A 16,237-nucleotide genomic window follows, 5' to 3' on the forward strand; every position below is an offset into this window, starting at 1 on the left:
CATAAGCATTTCCAAGCCTTCATTTAGATTGAAATGTTGAGTAGCACAAATGGTCAATAAGCTATTAAATAGCCATCAACAACTATAATTATCTTCAAGAATATCTCATGTTCCATTTTTTACTATAACCTTCAATTCCACTCCCATCGTAATACAGGATTTTGATATCTTCAATGAATAAAACACTTTCCTGCTTTGTCACTGGAGTTGTCTTAATTTGGGTAAATATGCAATGAAACTATTAAAGAATTCAAACTTTCATTTCAAGTTCACAACACTTTTCCTAAAGTCATTTATTACATATAAGTATAATGAATTTTTTATATTTAATACATCCAAAAGACCAAAGTTAATCAATGTGACTGAACTATATCCGAATACAGGATGCAACAAAAAGAGAGTACCCTGAAGATCTTTCAAACTCAACACATCTATCTAAGTAGCATAAAATATCATCTATATGTAATCTACAAATTCACAGTCAGATCTTGGGATGAGAAGCTGGATGTTGAATGGCACAGGATGTGATAGCTAAACAGCACAAAGCAAGATGCAGGCATGATATACAACTCAATAAGCAACCATGGTCTACAACTGTGAATCACAAATTGAGTGAGTGAGATCCATGGCAATTGTATTGTCTGTAGATACATGAGATGCAGCCAAATGTAATATGCAGTGAAAATATAATTACTCTTTTTATTCACTGCATCCATTTGAGTTAATTGTTCATCTATTTTCCTATTAGGCAAATAAATAGCTAGTGCATAAGAAGTGTTTACAACAAAATATTATAAATTTTTCCTCGGAACGGGATACTGATAAGCACGTACATTTCTTTCGTCCCTTCCCTCCTGTGATGTACCAGTTCTTGCCAGACAGAACTGCACTGCAACCAGCCCTAGAGGAAGGACTTGGTCCTTGAGTTTTAATTTTGGACCAACCCATCTGAAATCAGAAACAAAAGGGAAGAATATCAACATGAATAATCAGAGTATACCATCATCCATTTGAAGCTTCATTTAACAGTGTTTCCACATAACAGAACTCTAGAGCAGTTCTTGTAGATTTGTGGCTGTAGGTAGGATACATGTATGAGCCTAACAGAGGATATCCAGCATTTTATTATCTACCTTTATGCAAAAAAATCATAACTAAGGGAAAACAATCACATCAAAAGAGCATTTTCCAGACATTCACATACTGTTTCAAAATCAAGAGAAAATAGATCATTCAAAGCCTTGGATTTCGCTGCTCCACCAAAGACCAGCAAAAATCTATCATTGTATAATGCAGCTACATGCTTTGATCTTGGAGAAGGTCCACTACCGCTGTGAGAAATTTAAAAACATGTTAAAGTTTCAAATAACCAAATGTTTTACTTGTACTTTATAAAATATTTAGAAAAACATAAAATAATAGAAAATGTAATAGCTGTAATCGGTTTTTGATAAAACTTTATATAATTGAATAAAAATTGTCTAATTATTTTTCCTTCGTAATATCATTAAATAAGCACTTATACCATAAGTTGAAAATTCTTACGTTGTTTGTAGAGGAAGCCACATGAGGGATTTCATATCAAACATGTGCAGATCTTTCAGCTTCCTACCCTTAGTGTCTTCACCCCCAAACATGATGAGCAGTGAACCAGCTTTATTTACAGTTTGGCCACTGCGAGCAACCTACAATACAAACCAATTAAGAAGAAATTACCACCTTGAGACAATGGCATACCCAAAGGGAATTTAAACAGCTTTTAAATTTCAATACAGAATGTGAATGAAGCAGTTGATAACATGATTACTTAGCCCATTTTGTATCTTAAATAATAAAGTCGGTCCTATACTTGTACATCAACAATAATTTATGCCTGAAGATTATATTTAGCACAAAATTTCCAGCCACTAAATTCTTACCAAAAATAAATACTTTCAGTAGAATCAAAATCACAAACAAGAAAAATAACTGTAATGTTATTTTCTACCTCTGCTATTGCATGTGACCATTATTTTGGGATCAAGAAGCTTTTATAGTCCCTTCTTACCAATACCAACTACAGTCATCTCATGAAGAGAACTTTGACCATGCATTTGGTGCCTTGAAAGTTCACAGAAAGAGATTCAGTCATTTCACTAACAGGAAACAGACAATTATCCGTACTAAGAACAAATTGAACATTCTTAAATGTATAGACAACATTATTTATTTTTTATTTTTTAATATAGAACCATTATTAACGTACCTTATAACACTAAGTCCACCCATCACCTAAAGTGGTAGATTTACTCCTACTCCAATCTTCTAAAAAAAGATGGATACTATTCTTTGCAACAGGCATGATGTCTAGATGCACCTGATTCAAAATACCAAATTATCAACTCTGTGGAATGCTTGTGTCATACCAAAACTGTGATCCATCTCAGCTCTAGTTCATTTACTTCCTGTTCCTCACTTTCAGCAATACTTGGATGCATTGATCTCTTTTGGTCATTTTAACTCTTTAGCCAATTCCCTCTGACTTGTTCACGCTGCTTACAATGACCTCTTGATCTTCTAAGTGTGCTACAGCATCTTCATGTTCCATTTGATAAATTTCTAGTGTTCTTCTTGTATCTACTTTTTTTGTGCACTAAATGCACCTTCTGTAGATGCCGAAGTCAATATTCTATCTGATCCCATGTCCTTTCCTCATGTAACAAGTGTGGATACCTTCTAAAAGTCAAGAAGACATTTATCTGCAACCAAGTGTACGAATTCGACAACTGAATCATATGATGATGGAGAAGCACTACCAAATCGGAACTCGCACATCTTATTTTCCACTAGCTTCCGGATACAAAACAATTTATCATTTAGATCTTCCAAACACATTTTTTCAGACAGATCCACAGCACAACTTAGATGAAAATACTAAGTTTTGCAAATACAAAGCCTGTCCGACCTTGAATGTCTAGTACTTTGTGTTCAGAACTCTCAAAGAGTGCTTGCATTAATTGGCATTCCAAACTAATAGAATCAATGTATCTACAACTGATTTTAAAAGTACAAAAACTTTTCCTTATACCTCAGTGTCAGATTCCTATTGATCATAGATCTAATCTTTCCTACTCCAATAGAATCTATCTAATTGAGACCATGATACTCACAAATATTGAGTATCTTATGACTATAAATTATAACATGTATTTTGTTTTTAAATTCTCCCCAAGAGCGGTTGCACTAATGGCATTTCAAACTTCTAGAATCAATGCATTAAAGTTTTTCCTTATTGCCACATTGTCATAGTCATATTGATCACAGATCTAATCTTTTCTTCAATGGAATCTAATTGAGAACATGATACTCAAATGTTGAGCAGCTTATGACTCTGAACAATATAATTCTTACCTATCAACTTATGACAGTTCAATAAACAATGCCTAGATTCCTCCAATTCAAGAATTTCTCCCAGGATATCCTGGTATTTCTCCTATTGGATTTGTTTAGTTTATTTCCTAGATATCTCTCTGTGATATTCCCTGAATTGCAGATTTGGTTCTTAGTAGATTCCCTGAATTAGAGATTGGATTCTTAATAAACTTATCTTGCAAAAAGGTCTGTCCTAAATTTGGATTGGATAATGCTTGTGCTTTGAGTATCTAATTCTGTCGTTTACAACATTTTACTCACGCTTAATTGCTCTGAGTTATGTGGGAGTTCTTGAAGTGATGTTGGGATTAGTGAAAATCATACACCTGCTTCAGCGCCACTATGATTTTTCAAACCCTCTACAAGCCTCACTGCTTGTAAGCCAAAACAAAAGATTGAAAAGAAAACAAAAGCAATATCAAATTAGAAAAGAAATAAAGAAAAATGCAAAAAAGATTGAAAAATGAAGCAACTTGGCACAGGGTGTGTGAATACCTCTACCAGTGCTGCCAAATAAAAAATGGCTAAAGGTAGAAAAATGTTTGTGGTGAAACACAGCGATAACCCCATTGGGCTATAGACGCCTGACTAGCAGCGAGGCTCTATCCAGGATGTGTTTGGACTAAGTATATCAAAATAGCTAGATCCAATGGATCTAAGAAGCTTTCTAGGTTCTTGTCGAGTGGGGAATGAATCACTTGCACTCATGAGAGTAATCAAAGATGAAGGCTCTTAGCTCAACTTACGATTTCTTCCATTTTGAGTGCATTTCCTAGTTGTTTGATAGGTGAAAATGGAATTGATCAAAGGTTCTTGGTTCCAAGCAAGTTTATCCTTGAAATGTTTAGGAACATTTCTTTTGGTGGGTGCTAGATGTGAGAATTTCACCCCATTGCCCCATTGCAAATGGGCACCCCCTTTTCACTTAAGTTATAGAAGTAGGTGACCTTGAGGTCCTAGCTAGCAGCAATTCAATAGAATCAGAGAGTGGGATTTAGTTTCAAATCAGTCAGGTCTTAGGGTGCAATTTGAGCATGTGGGTGGATGAGTAAGAGTGTTGGCACTTAGGTCAACTAGGTTCAATCAGCAAGTGAGTGCCCTCCTTTCATTACCCAAAGTTTTGTTCCCCTCCTCCTAGATTAATCAGTAAGTAACATGATGTTGAAGAAGTGAGCAAAACTTGGTTAAGTTTGGAATGTTAAAATCCTCAAGGGTGTCGGATTCTTCCCTTGATGAGGATCTCACAGTCCACAATCCTCATATTAATATGAAGATAGAGAAAAACAATCCAAGGTGGCAATAATAAGGACCAAGGTCGAGGAAATGAGAGGAGTGTTTGGAAGTAGAAAATCCTCAACTAGGTTGGATTTCCACCTAGTTTCAGCATAAATTCCTTTGACCACTTGAATCTCTGCCAAACATACATAACCAACCGCCTAGCACAGAGAAAAAAGATAAATGATGATGAATACAGAGATGATTGACGTTAGTATATTCAACAAAAAGAATCCTCTATAATGTTTGGGTTCCCTTGGCATATGGGGATCCGAAAATCCTCACATATAATCAGGTTTTGCCTCAATAAGGAGAGAGATTGTTTTGACTCCCTTCAGCCACAGATCGATGGGTATAATCTTGTCACTTGAAATGAAGAATATCATAGAAATGGCTTGAGCAGTGTTAGTGGGAGTTAGTTGGCATCCAAATATGAAGGGGAATTCATCCTCGGTGGAGGGTGGGTTCCCCCATCCAACAAAGATCTTGTCATCCTTTATCAATATATTTTGCCACCCCTTTTGGAGATCAGCCATTAAGAAACACCAATTTGGAGACAAACTTAAATGCTCGAAAGTCAAATGTTAGTTGGATTATATTGGTCGAATTGGTTAATTTAAATTTATTAAATGGTACTAAATGGCCAAGTTAGCCTACTTGGGGGGACATGTCTTCTTATACTTTAGCGCCTATATAAAGATACTGGTGAAATCCATTTCAACACCAATCTACAACAAGCTACCTCTACAAGTAATGACAACGATATTCATTTAAAATATGTAGCGAAACATCCCCACGTATTGGTGAACTTCACCGCTGATTGGCAGCAATCTCTCCCTTCTAAGAAGAGCATCGAGTTGATTAAGAAGGGGCAGGTCTGAATTATCATGGCAGCCAACATACAAGTGAGTAATCAAGAGTGATCCCAAAACATCAAAAGGTTGTAATATTAATTGATATTAGGGGGATGAGCTTTTTCTTAACATCTAGGGTGGTGAGGAATGGGATTTTATTATATTTCACCACTTATCATTCGCAAATTATAGTCCTATTGCGAACTCATATTGCATATTGTGAATTATTTGAGAGTAAACTCCAATTCCCTTCGCTCAAAGCTCTTTAACATAAATGGGGAATTAATTGAATTAAATTGAAAATTTAATTCAGGGCTTTATTAATAACAATAAGTCTTAATTATGTATCAAAAAAAAAACCAATGTCTTAATTGAATAAAGGGAGTGACTGAATGATATTGCTATAAGCTAGACTTGCGATTTTTTTAAATTTCTTTTGAACCATTCTAAATTGGAAGCGCTTCAATTTAGCGATCGTTTAGCTCCTCTTTATTGTGTTTGTGTTGTACACTTGCACTTTGCAAACACTTGGTTCAATTTCCCTCTCTTTCCTAGGTGAAAATTGAGGCAAGATCTAACACGTTCTCCTCGGTTTCCCTTTCTTTCTTGTGCACAAATCAAGGTAGGACCTAACACCTATGTGTCCTCTTCTTTTCTCACTTTAACCCTATTTTCTTGCTTAAATCAATGTTGCCTACTTTAGCCAATCTCAACTAAAACTACATATTTGATATCCTGAGGGATCTCGTACACTTGGAACCTCCTAGGGTGGAGGACAAGGTCATCCCATCCTAGCGTTGAGGGTGAGTTCATCCTCTACCCCGTGTTGAGGGCGAAGTTGTCCTTTACCCGAGGCACCAAAATTGTGGTATCTTGGGCCCATTTCAAATTTTGCACAAATCAAGGTAGGACCTAACACCTATGTGTCCTCTTCTTTTCTCACTTTAACCCTATTTTCTTGCTTAAATCAATGTTGCCTACTTTAGCCGATCTCGACTAAAACTACATATTTGATATCTTGAGGGATCTCATACACTTGGAACCTCCTACGTGGAGGACAAGGTCATCCCATCCTAGGGGTGAGGGTGAATTCATCCTCTACCCCGTGTTGAGGGCAAAGTTGTCCCTTACCCGAGGCACCAGGATTGCGGGATCTTGGGCCCATTTCAAATTTGGCATCTTCCCACCTAGTTTAGTTGGGTCTTATGGGATTTCATCTCTGAATCACTATAAAAACACCCCCTCATTTGCTTCATTTGGCAAGCTAAGCATGACTCGCATTGTGCACGGGCGAGAGCATGCTTTGGGGGACATCACAATTTGACATAGAGCAATTGCAAAGTGAAAACCAAAGTTTTTGTGACTCATCCATTGAAGCAAAAGGAGTTCAACATTCAATCAAGCACTACAAACAACATTCAAGTCATCATAGAGTTGCAAATGGATTATGAATGTGGCTAGAGTACTTTAGCCCTTAGCGGCTTGGTATGGTGTCCATGTTATTTTCAGATTTATGCTTTGTTTCTTCATATATACACATCGGCATGTGCTCAAGCACACATTAATTGCATTTACATGCTAGGGTTTCACTCTCTAGGGTTATATCAGCATTTTACAGTATATTTACATAGCTCCTTGCATTCTAGATTCACGAGCACGTCACACACTATATTTCTCTTATCGATACCCCTAGAGGTGGAAATCACCAAAATGGGGAATTTGACTAAGACAAACCCCCTATATAACCACTTCCACACACACACTTTTTAGATTTGTAGGATTCAGAAGAGAATTTTGAGCACACATCCGAGTACCCAGAGCACTTTCTAGATCCATATTTTATTTTGAGTTCCAACATACTAAGTTGAGGTTGTGGTTGTCTCTTATGCCGACATTTTCAAGGACAGTTTTGTTACAGATGCAGGAGTCCAAGTTATAGATTCATAGATCCTTGTGTCAATTTTGGCCCAAGTAGAGGTCAAGGTTGTCCTCTACCTGGGGTTGACGTTATGGTCAGCCTTGACTTTCTAGGTCATCCCTTGCCTGCTAAAAAACAAAACCAAGTTCAAATTTGCTGATTTCTAGGAGTTTAGAGAAAAAAATAGGTGATTTCGGGCTTTCAATCAGCAATAATCAGATATTTGGGATCTTTCCTCCACTTATCTTCAAGATGCATTCAATCCTATCATTATTCTTAGAACTTCCTTTTCTAGATCTGATTTATACATCTCATATTACACATCACATCTATCTCACATTTCTTAACCAACAAAAGGGGTCATTGAACTTGCAAAGTTGAGGTCACATGCTTTTGCCCTTCCTTCTTAACGGTCGTAATATCCCACTTGAGATACTTAACCAAATTCCTTACAAAGAAATTCTAGAATTATCAAACCACAAATACATGCACAATTATAAGTTTAAACTAGCAAAAACACCAAATACTTTCCAGATATAAATACTCAAAGTTATTATATTGATCAACAATACAATAACATAACCCCAAAACCCAATCTTAAATATAGTAACAAAATCAGATTGGGAAATACTAAGAAAAAACCTGTATGCGCAGTGTGAACTCCCTCTCGAATCCACATAATATTGAACTAGGTTTGCATCTGATTCCTTACAAAGAAATTCTAGAATTATCAAACCACAAATGCATGCACAATTTTAAGTTTAAACTAGCAAAAACACCAAATATTTTCCAGATTTAAATACTCAAAGTTATTATATTGATCAACAATACAATAACATAACCCCAAAATCCAATCTTAAATATAGTAACAAAATCAGATTGGGAAATACTAAGAAAGAAATTGTATGCACAGTGTGAACTCCCTCTTGAATCCACCCAATATTGAACTAGGTTTGCATCTGATTCACCAAGAAGAACCTGAAGGTTTTTGTCCTCAGTATCCTGAATATAAGCTGAAACTTCCTCAATTTCTTCAAGAGAATTCAAAAATCAAATCGTATCTGAACATAAAATCAGCCAATAGATGTTCAGCTTCCCTTTTCCGTCTCCTTGTCTTCTTGCGATTTTGTCTCTTATTAACCCGCTTTATAATATTAAATTGACTTCTAGCAATTCTACATTAAGTCCCCATAAGTCAATTTCAATATTTTATTGGGCTGGCCTATTAATTCTCTAATGTCCCAAAAAAAGGGACATTACAACGGCACTTGTTGGATCTATTTTGTGGGCAAGAATTCCCCTCTTGCTTGATTCCACATGTAATGGTGGTGTGTCCCATTTCCACCATTACATTTTGGTGAACCCGTATCTTTTGAATGGTTAGTTAGATATCGCATTCATTTCAATTTTATGAAAAATAACAAAAGAAATTCATCTAGTGATTAGATTTATCTTTCATATCTTGCATTGGCTTGCATTTATGCTTTCATTTGCTTGCATTTATGCTTTCATTTGAACACAAAAATAATTGCATTTCATTGGTTAGTTTTCCTTCAACATGTATGATTTCATTTATGAGTACTTTGATAATTCCTTCATCACACATGATGGTAGGAAGCCTATGAAGTTGTCTAGCAGTGGAGATATTCTTATGCCATATAAGATCTCTCATTGTTGCATCTCTACTTTGTCCTCCTCTACATCTTATCAACCAAACATTTATTTTGTGCTTAACATTGAGACACCAAATGTAGTTGCCCATGCCAAACCATTGATAACTATTAAAAGATGCCCTTCTACCAATTAATGGACCTCTTATCACCATTAAAGGTTGTCCTCAAACTTCTAACAACCCCTAAAGTCCTTTGGAGTTCTTCAATGATGCTAGTGTGGTGGCCCATACCTACTGTACACAGAATATTCCTCAACCTACTAATATGGTCCCTCCTACTGCTTTACCACCTTCTCAACCGTTGCTCCATTCCGCACCTCATTTACCTCCCAATCTTGGAAAGGGGTACAATTTGATTGAACAATTGTGTGCTACTTCTACTAAGATTTCCCTATGGGAACTCCAAACATCCCCCACATATTATGAAGTTACCTAACAAAAAGTTTTAACTACTCTTCCAACTTCCCCATCTAATCAGGTCATCAATTAATTCCTAGAATGCACGCATATTATGCCTATCGCTCCACAAATTATCTTGACCCGTGATTATTTTCCTTCTAATGAAGTTCAAAACAATATGATGCTCTTACAATTATTCTCATTAATAGAAATCTTATTCAAAGATCCTTAATTTATAATGGATCTGATTTGAATATGTGTAGCCTAGAGATGTTAAGGGAAATCCAAGTTGATATTACAACTCTTCAACCCAATAATGTTCTTATTCATAGATTTGATAACATCGCTAAAAAGGCATTGGTTATCATAGCAATGATATTACGGTTGATCCTGTTATTTTACATACTCCTAATCATATGATGCTTAGACCCCTTAATCTTCTTTGGGTAGACCATGGTTACATAACATGCATGCTATTCCCTCAACTCTCCATCGTAAATTCAAGTTCGTCTATAACAATGTAATGCTTAAACACATAATTTGCCACGACTCTTGAAAGCAATCTATAGAAGACCCTTCTTCTTCCTCCTCTCTTCCTAAGGATGATTGGAGAACTTTAGATTTCACACCAACATTCATTAGAGAATATAAATTGTTAGATTTTTTAATCATGAAACCTCAAACTGAGAACATAAATGACCTATCACCTAAACTCCTCTTTGTAGTGAGTTGAGTAATAACTTCATTGTTGCTCCATCTAAAGAGACTATAGAAACTATTAAGGCTGATGGTTATGGCATATTGACCTATGAAGACACATTAACACTTTCGAAGATGGCTTCTCGCTATGGTCTCGATTATCCCTTGCTTGATAGAGCTTTAACGGCAATGGATGTGGTAAATTTGAACAAGGAATTCTAGTGCCATTAGAAAATGAGAGGCGTGACTTAAGCCATAGATTGGGATTTAATCCTTATTACTAATCAAAACAAGTTACTCTAAACATCAATCACATTTGTAGTGGACCTTTACAACTTGTGAATCCTAATCTCATTGATGTTGATCAAAAATCTTCCCTTAATACCTTCAATTCTGACAATGCTTTAGCTGATTTCTTGGGGCATGCGATGATCTTCCTTAATTTCACCATAATAGAAGAATACCTTATTGCTTGAATGCTAATGCATACTTTGGAAAAGAGGCTGACCTTGAACATCATACTAATTCTCCTTTTCCCGAGGATATCTCTCCAAAAAGTAATCTCTTGGTTATCGACACCATTGATGTGCAAATGGATCTGAATGAACTTGAGAAAGTTATCAAGATTGGAAAGTGTCTAAATGAGGAAGGTGTTAAGCCCATGTTCCTTCTTCTTGAGTTCCATGATATCTTCACTTGGACTTATTCTGATATGCCTAGTATTGATCCTAAGATTGTCACTCACAACATTATTCTTGCTTCTAACACTAAACCTATTAAACAAAAGATACGCAAGATGAATCCTAATATCGCTCTTTTGGTAAAAGCCAAAATAGAAAAGCTTCTCAATGCAGGTTTCATATGCCCTATACACTATTGTCCTTGGATTTCAAATATTGTGGCCATATCTAAGGGTCAAAACAAAATTCGAATGTGCACTGATTTTCGCAATTTGAACAAAGCTGCTTAATATCGCTCTTTTGGTCAAAGCTGAAATAGAAAAGCTTCTCAATGCTGGTTTCATATGCCCTATACACTATTCTCCTTGGATTTCAACTATTGTGGCCATATCTAAGGGTGAGAAAAAAATTCGAATATGCACTGATTTTAGTGATTTGAACAAAGCTTCCTTAAAAGATGGTTTCCCTCTTCTCAATATTGAAATGATAGTGGATTCTACAGCAGGTCATGCCTTATTATCTTTCATGGATGGCTTTTCAAGATACAATCAGATATTCATTCCCCCTCATGATCAATATAAAGACATTTCATTACACCTTGGGGAACCTTTTGTTAGGTGGTTATGCCTTTTGGATTAAAGAATGTGGGTGCTACATACCAACATGCTAGTACACCAATTTTTCATGTCTACATTCACAAAATCCTTGAAGACTATGTTGATGAAATTCTTCCTGGAAACCTAGGTTTTTCATGGGTTTTGTCTGAAAACCCCACAAAGAACCTGGGCTGCCAAGATCGACACGAGTGGAAACCAGAAGAACCAGCTCAGAACTAGAATTAGGACAATACACGAACCAAAACCCATGCCTTTTCCAAGAAACCTAGTAAATAAGTGGAAAACTAAACTAAAACATAAATAAATGTTAAATAAAAAGGCATATTGAAGCCTGAAGCATGAATAGGTGGAAAAACAAAGTTATAATCTTGTAAAGAAGAAGTGGGTAACTTGCAAAGCCCAATGGAACCAAATGTGGACATACATACAGATAATCCATCTTGCAAATGGGAATACTTAATAATCCATCTCGATACTACAATAACCCACACGGCACAAAGGAGAGACCATGACAAAAACTTTGAAATAAAAGAGAAGTTGTCACATATTCATCTAATCATTGCTACAATTATGCCAACAAACTTAGCAAGATAGGATTCAAAACTAGGCTTGAGCACACCCTAGATAATTACAAATTGCCATGGAGAGACAATATCTGTATGCATTGTCTTTATTGAATACCCTTCCTATTCTTTACTTGTTACGTTTTGCATTCTTATAGTCAAGAAATTGGCTCAGAGGCCAAAACCTGTTACATTTTGCATTCTTGTATTTATAGCATTTCATCTGCATGTACTCTAGCAACCCATCAAGGATCACATGATTCATGTGCCCAAGGTATTGGGATTTCTAGCTTCAGTGCTTTCAGATTTATGGAGTTCTCTAAAAGCTTGCATCATGGTTTTCTTTCTCTAGTTGCTGCTGATTAAAATTTCTGAGATTTGTTCTTAAGCTGGACATATTATTTAAAAAATTTAGTGTTTGTTGGACTGCTGCAAACTCAGAGTTCATTGCTACTCTTCATATGCTGTTCACACAGTAGAGGTTGGGTGTACTTGTTGGGTGTGGCATTCTATGGTGGAAAAACCTACTGAAGGTGCATATTGTATTTATTTCTGAGCAACACATTCTGATTTTAATATGTTGGTCATTTTGAGCTCTTTGATTGTAAAATATGGTGTTATTTGCAAATTAGAGCAGGTCTCTGTATTCCTGTGAATTGAAGAATATTTGCTTTTGTTATTTTTTATTTTTGAGTTGCATGTTTGATCCCTGCAATTCTGAGTGATACTTGTAAGTCTGAAACAAAACATTAAAACCACCAAGCAAACTGTCTGTTAGAATGACATGGAAACTAATGCAAATCAGTAAGGGTGCCAACTGTTTGACAAAATGCCTTCATAGCTGAGTGGGTGAAAGAAGTCCGAGAAAATTGGGTAGCAAAAAGGGAAGCTTACTACAATAGAAACCATCAATCACTTTATGACTATCAAAATCATGTAAAAATCAGAGTCTGATATTAATTATCATAGAATAAACATTTCCTTTGCGTACATCATCTTAAATTTCTAAATATACTTCATGCTCATCATTGTCTACCACAAATCCACTATCATAATTAGTGATCTCAACATTTGTATCCTCGCCATAACTTGTGTTTGGATGGTTTTCGAGCTCCATCAGAAACAGTCATAGATTCTGAATTTTCCAATGTTATGTTTTCTTCTTTGTTCTCAACGTCATTCTACTGAAATATACTAGCGTTGGTGGTCACTAAGCCATCTTCTTTGTTGCCCTCACATGTGACTAGGTGTCCTAACTTCCCGACATGTGAAACAATGCTTCTCTTTTCTCAATTGATTATTTCTCTTCAGTAGACCACAAGCAACTCATTTTTTGTTGAGTGATTTTTCAAGTTTTCAATGTTTTGCTTGACTAATCTTTTTGACAACTCATGTGCCATTGCTGAAACATCCAATTCTTTCCTCAAAACAGAAAACAAGTTAATCAACAAGATATTATTACTATATCAACATCTTTATCCAGAATTAATGACATGATGGAGTGTCTAATATCATCAAGACAGCCAACCCAAAAATAACTGTATCATGATAGATAGCCAGCGAGCCGAAAAAATTAATATCTTCATGACGGATAAATATTCTTGGTTTGAACATCATGAAGCCAGACCAAAAGATTTGAAATGCAATAAATGTCATTCCCTCGCAAGCAATATCTAACTTAATGTAACCAAACTTGAATTTTGCAAAATTCTCAAGTACAGTTACCCTCTTATCAAACAATGGACTGCTGAAATTATCCAACCCCTGAAAATTCTCCACAATCAATTGAAAAATCTCCTTCATTATCCTACCAATATAAGGTTTCTTTGGAGTTGTTATTTTAGGGATTTCACTTGCACCAGATGCAACATCCTGCATAATGAAGGCTGGCTCAAACTGCCTAGGATACTTCATCAATGCCAAATTTAACTTTTTAAGTAGGCATATTTCAAAAAAGATGTCCATAGTTTTGAGTTTGGTGCTAGCACAAATACATCTGCCCTTCCCCTCTATGTGGAATGGGAAGCACAGTATGTTATACTTGGTCAGTTGATATAATTTCCAACATAATCGTATAGTAATCCTTAAAGACAAGTAAAACTCATAAAAGTGAAGAATGATGTATGCTACAGTTAAACACAGCTTATCTTTGGTTTTTCATTAAATGATCTCTATGATTTAACTTCGACAAAAAATTCTAATCAGTACCCAAACTCTATAGTAGCCCAAGAATACTGTTAAAAATCATTTGAGAGAGTACCGGGATGGCTCCTTTTGCTTCAATACTTGACCAGCATTCACTCTCCATATCAAATGCCCATACTGCAAAGCACAAGACAAATGTAGAACCAGCATTACTCTCATAAACAAGAGGATGGTGATAATTCTTGAGGACCAAACAGATTAGAAAATGTTAAAACAAAAATCCATCACGTGTCCACCTGAAACATGATCAGAGGGTGGATCCATCTGCCCTCCAATCAAAAGCATCTTTTTACCCCAGGAAACCTGCATGACAAAGGTGTATTATGCATCTGATCTCTAATGCAAATAACTCTTTCTCTGATATTCTATGGCTCCTAGAACAATATTATCTCATTAATTTATGATGTTAGTCTATAAGCTATGACCCTATCGACTTGGCTTGAAAAATGCTTGTCAGGTCTTTATATATTATTTCTTTTTAGGAATTCAGAATGTTTTCTTGTATTAAAACAGTGCTTGAGTTTCATAATTTCTCAGTTCGTGCTTGTGACTTGAGATATAGTTCCAAACTTAGGAAACCATACTCCTACTTTCTGCTAATATTGGATCAAGAACCTGGTCATGTTTTCATTTTCATAATCAAATTTATTAGATTTCATTTAATCACTTCTGTTGATGCACACGAGTATTGTATATATGTCACAACTAAAGAAGAAATGAAGCTGAAGCCAATGCGGTGATTTTACTTCATCTTATAAGCTACAAGAATTATTTGCAGCTAATTTTATTTTACTCTTCAAATAGTTATACATGAGTAGCAGCTGCATAAACTGTCATATGCATTCTCTCAAAATGTATTTTTGTGGATCGCAGATATCATAATGTTAAGGTACAAGCCTAATTAGTAATGATATAGATCATGAATTGATTTGTGAAAATATCATTTTCCATTATTGTGATTTAATCATAGCAATGGTTTACTAAAAATAATGTTATATTCTGTTCATTGTAATTTACTTTTTGACTATGCCCAATTCTATAGCACCTATATTTTGTAGTCTATGTCATTGTCAAAAGAAATATGACATTCACTGCCCATGTGATAACCGACCAGTCCATACCCAACATCCCCAATTATTATCATTGATATTATAGTTGCTAGCCATGGTATTTGGAAGAATATGATAAAAGATAATGAAGAACCAAATAAAAATTGATGGTCCATGTAGCAATTAGAAGTCACAAAAAGAGGAAGTATTCAAACTTCAAAAGCAATAAAAAGTGATTCAACTGCAGAGATGAAATCTCCATATCTAATATTTTTCCTTGATTGCAGTTACTTTAGAATTCATCACCAATAGATATGTCTTGAACTCCTTTTGACCATCCACAAAGCCCAAACCAACTGAAAAATACATCATTCCAATGAAGCAAGACCCCATCTACTACACTTAGATGGCACACTATAGTCCACTTAGAATACTGAAATGTCGTTTGTACATCAAGATGGTTTATCGTGGGATAGATACCTTCACTAAGAAAGTAAATAAAGGTGGTATCTTTGTCGTCATACATCGATGCTTATAATCGAGCAATGGACATTGAGAGTGAAAACAAAACATCCTCCCAAGGGAAGACGAGGGCAAACGATGACAAGAGTACTGAAGCTATCTGTGATGATGAATCAGCAACGATCCATGCCCTGCAATAGGACATGATGAGAATGATGAAAGATTTGAAGGTTCAGAAAGGAACTAAAAAAGAAACTAATGAACTTTTGTGTACCAGTGCAAAATTGAGGGGTACAAGAAAAGTAATTGTCCTAGACATATTTTTTCTAGATATGCCAAGTTATGAATTATTCAATAAAGGAGTGTCCATATGATTTGAAGACTAGAAGTATACAAGTACTCTTTGCTTAAGGAGAATCTACTCCATGGAAAC

The 16,237-nt window shown here is 35.6% G+C and overlaps 1 protein-coding gene across 2 annotated transcripts in view; it reads right to left on the reverse strand.

Moving 5' to 3' along the window:
- Positions 1-16,237, reverse strand: part of LOC149540587 (Galactose oxidase/kelch repeat superfamily protein) — an 83,736-nt gene that overhangs the window by 54,168 nt on the left and 13,331 nt on the right. For both annotated transcript variants that reach the window (XM_089801683.1, XM_089801684.1), the window contains exons 5-9: positions 14,530-14,596; positions 14,349-14,410; positions 1,546-1,685; positions 1,205-1,331; positions 834-948 (exon numbers count right to left, since the gene is read on the reverse strand). In XM_089801683.1, the coding sequence (XP_089657809.1) occupies positions 834-948; positions 1,205-1,331; positions 1,546-1,685; positions 14,349-14,410; positions 14,530-14,596 (511 nt within the window). The remainder of the gene's footprint in view (positions 1-833; positions 949-1,204; positions 1,332-1,545; positions 1,686-14,348; positions 14,411-14,529; positions 14,597-16,237) is intronic.

This window comes from Cupressus sempervirens, chromosome 9, assembly GCF_028749045.1.
Source record: "Cupressus sempervirens isolate cs-2001-9-10 chromosome 9, ASM2874904v1, whole genome shotgun sequence".
Lineage (NCBI taxonomy): Eukaryota > Viridiplantae > Streptophyta > Pinopsida > Cupressales > Cupressaceae > Cupressus > Cupressus sempervirens.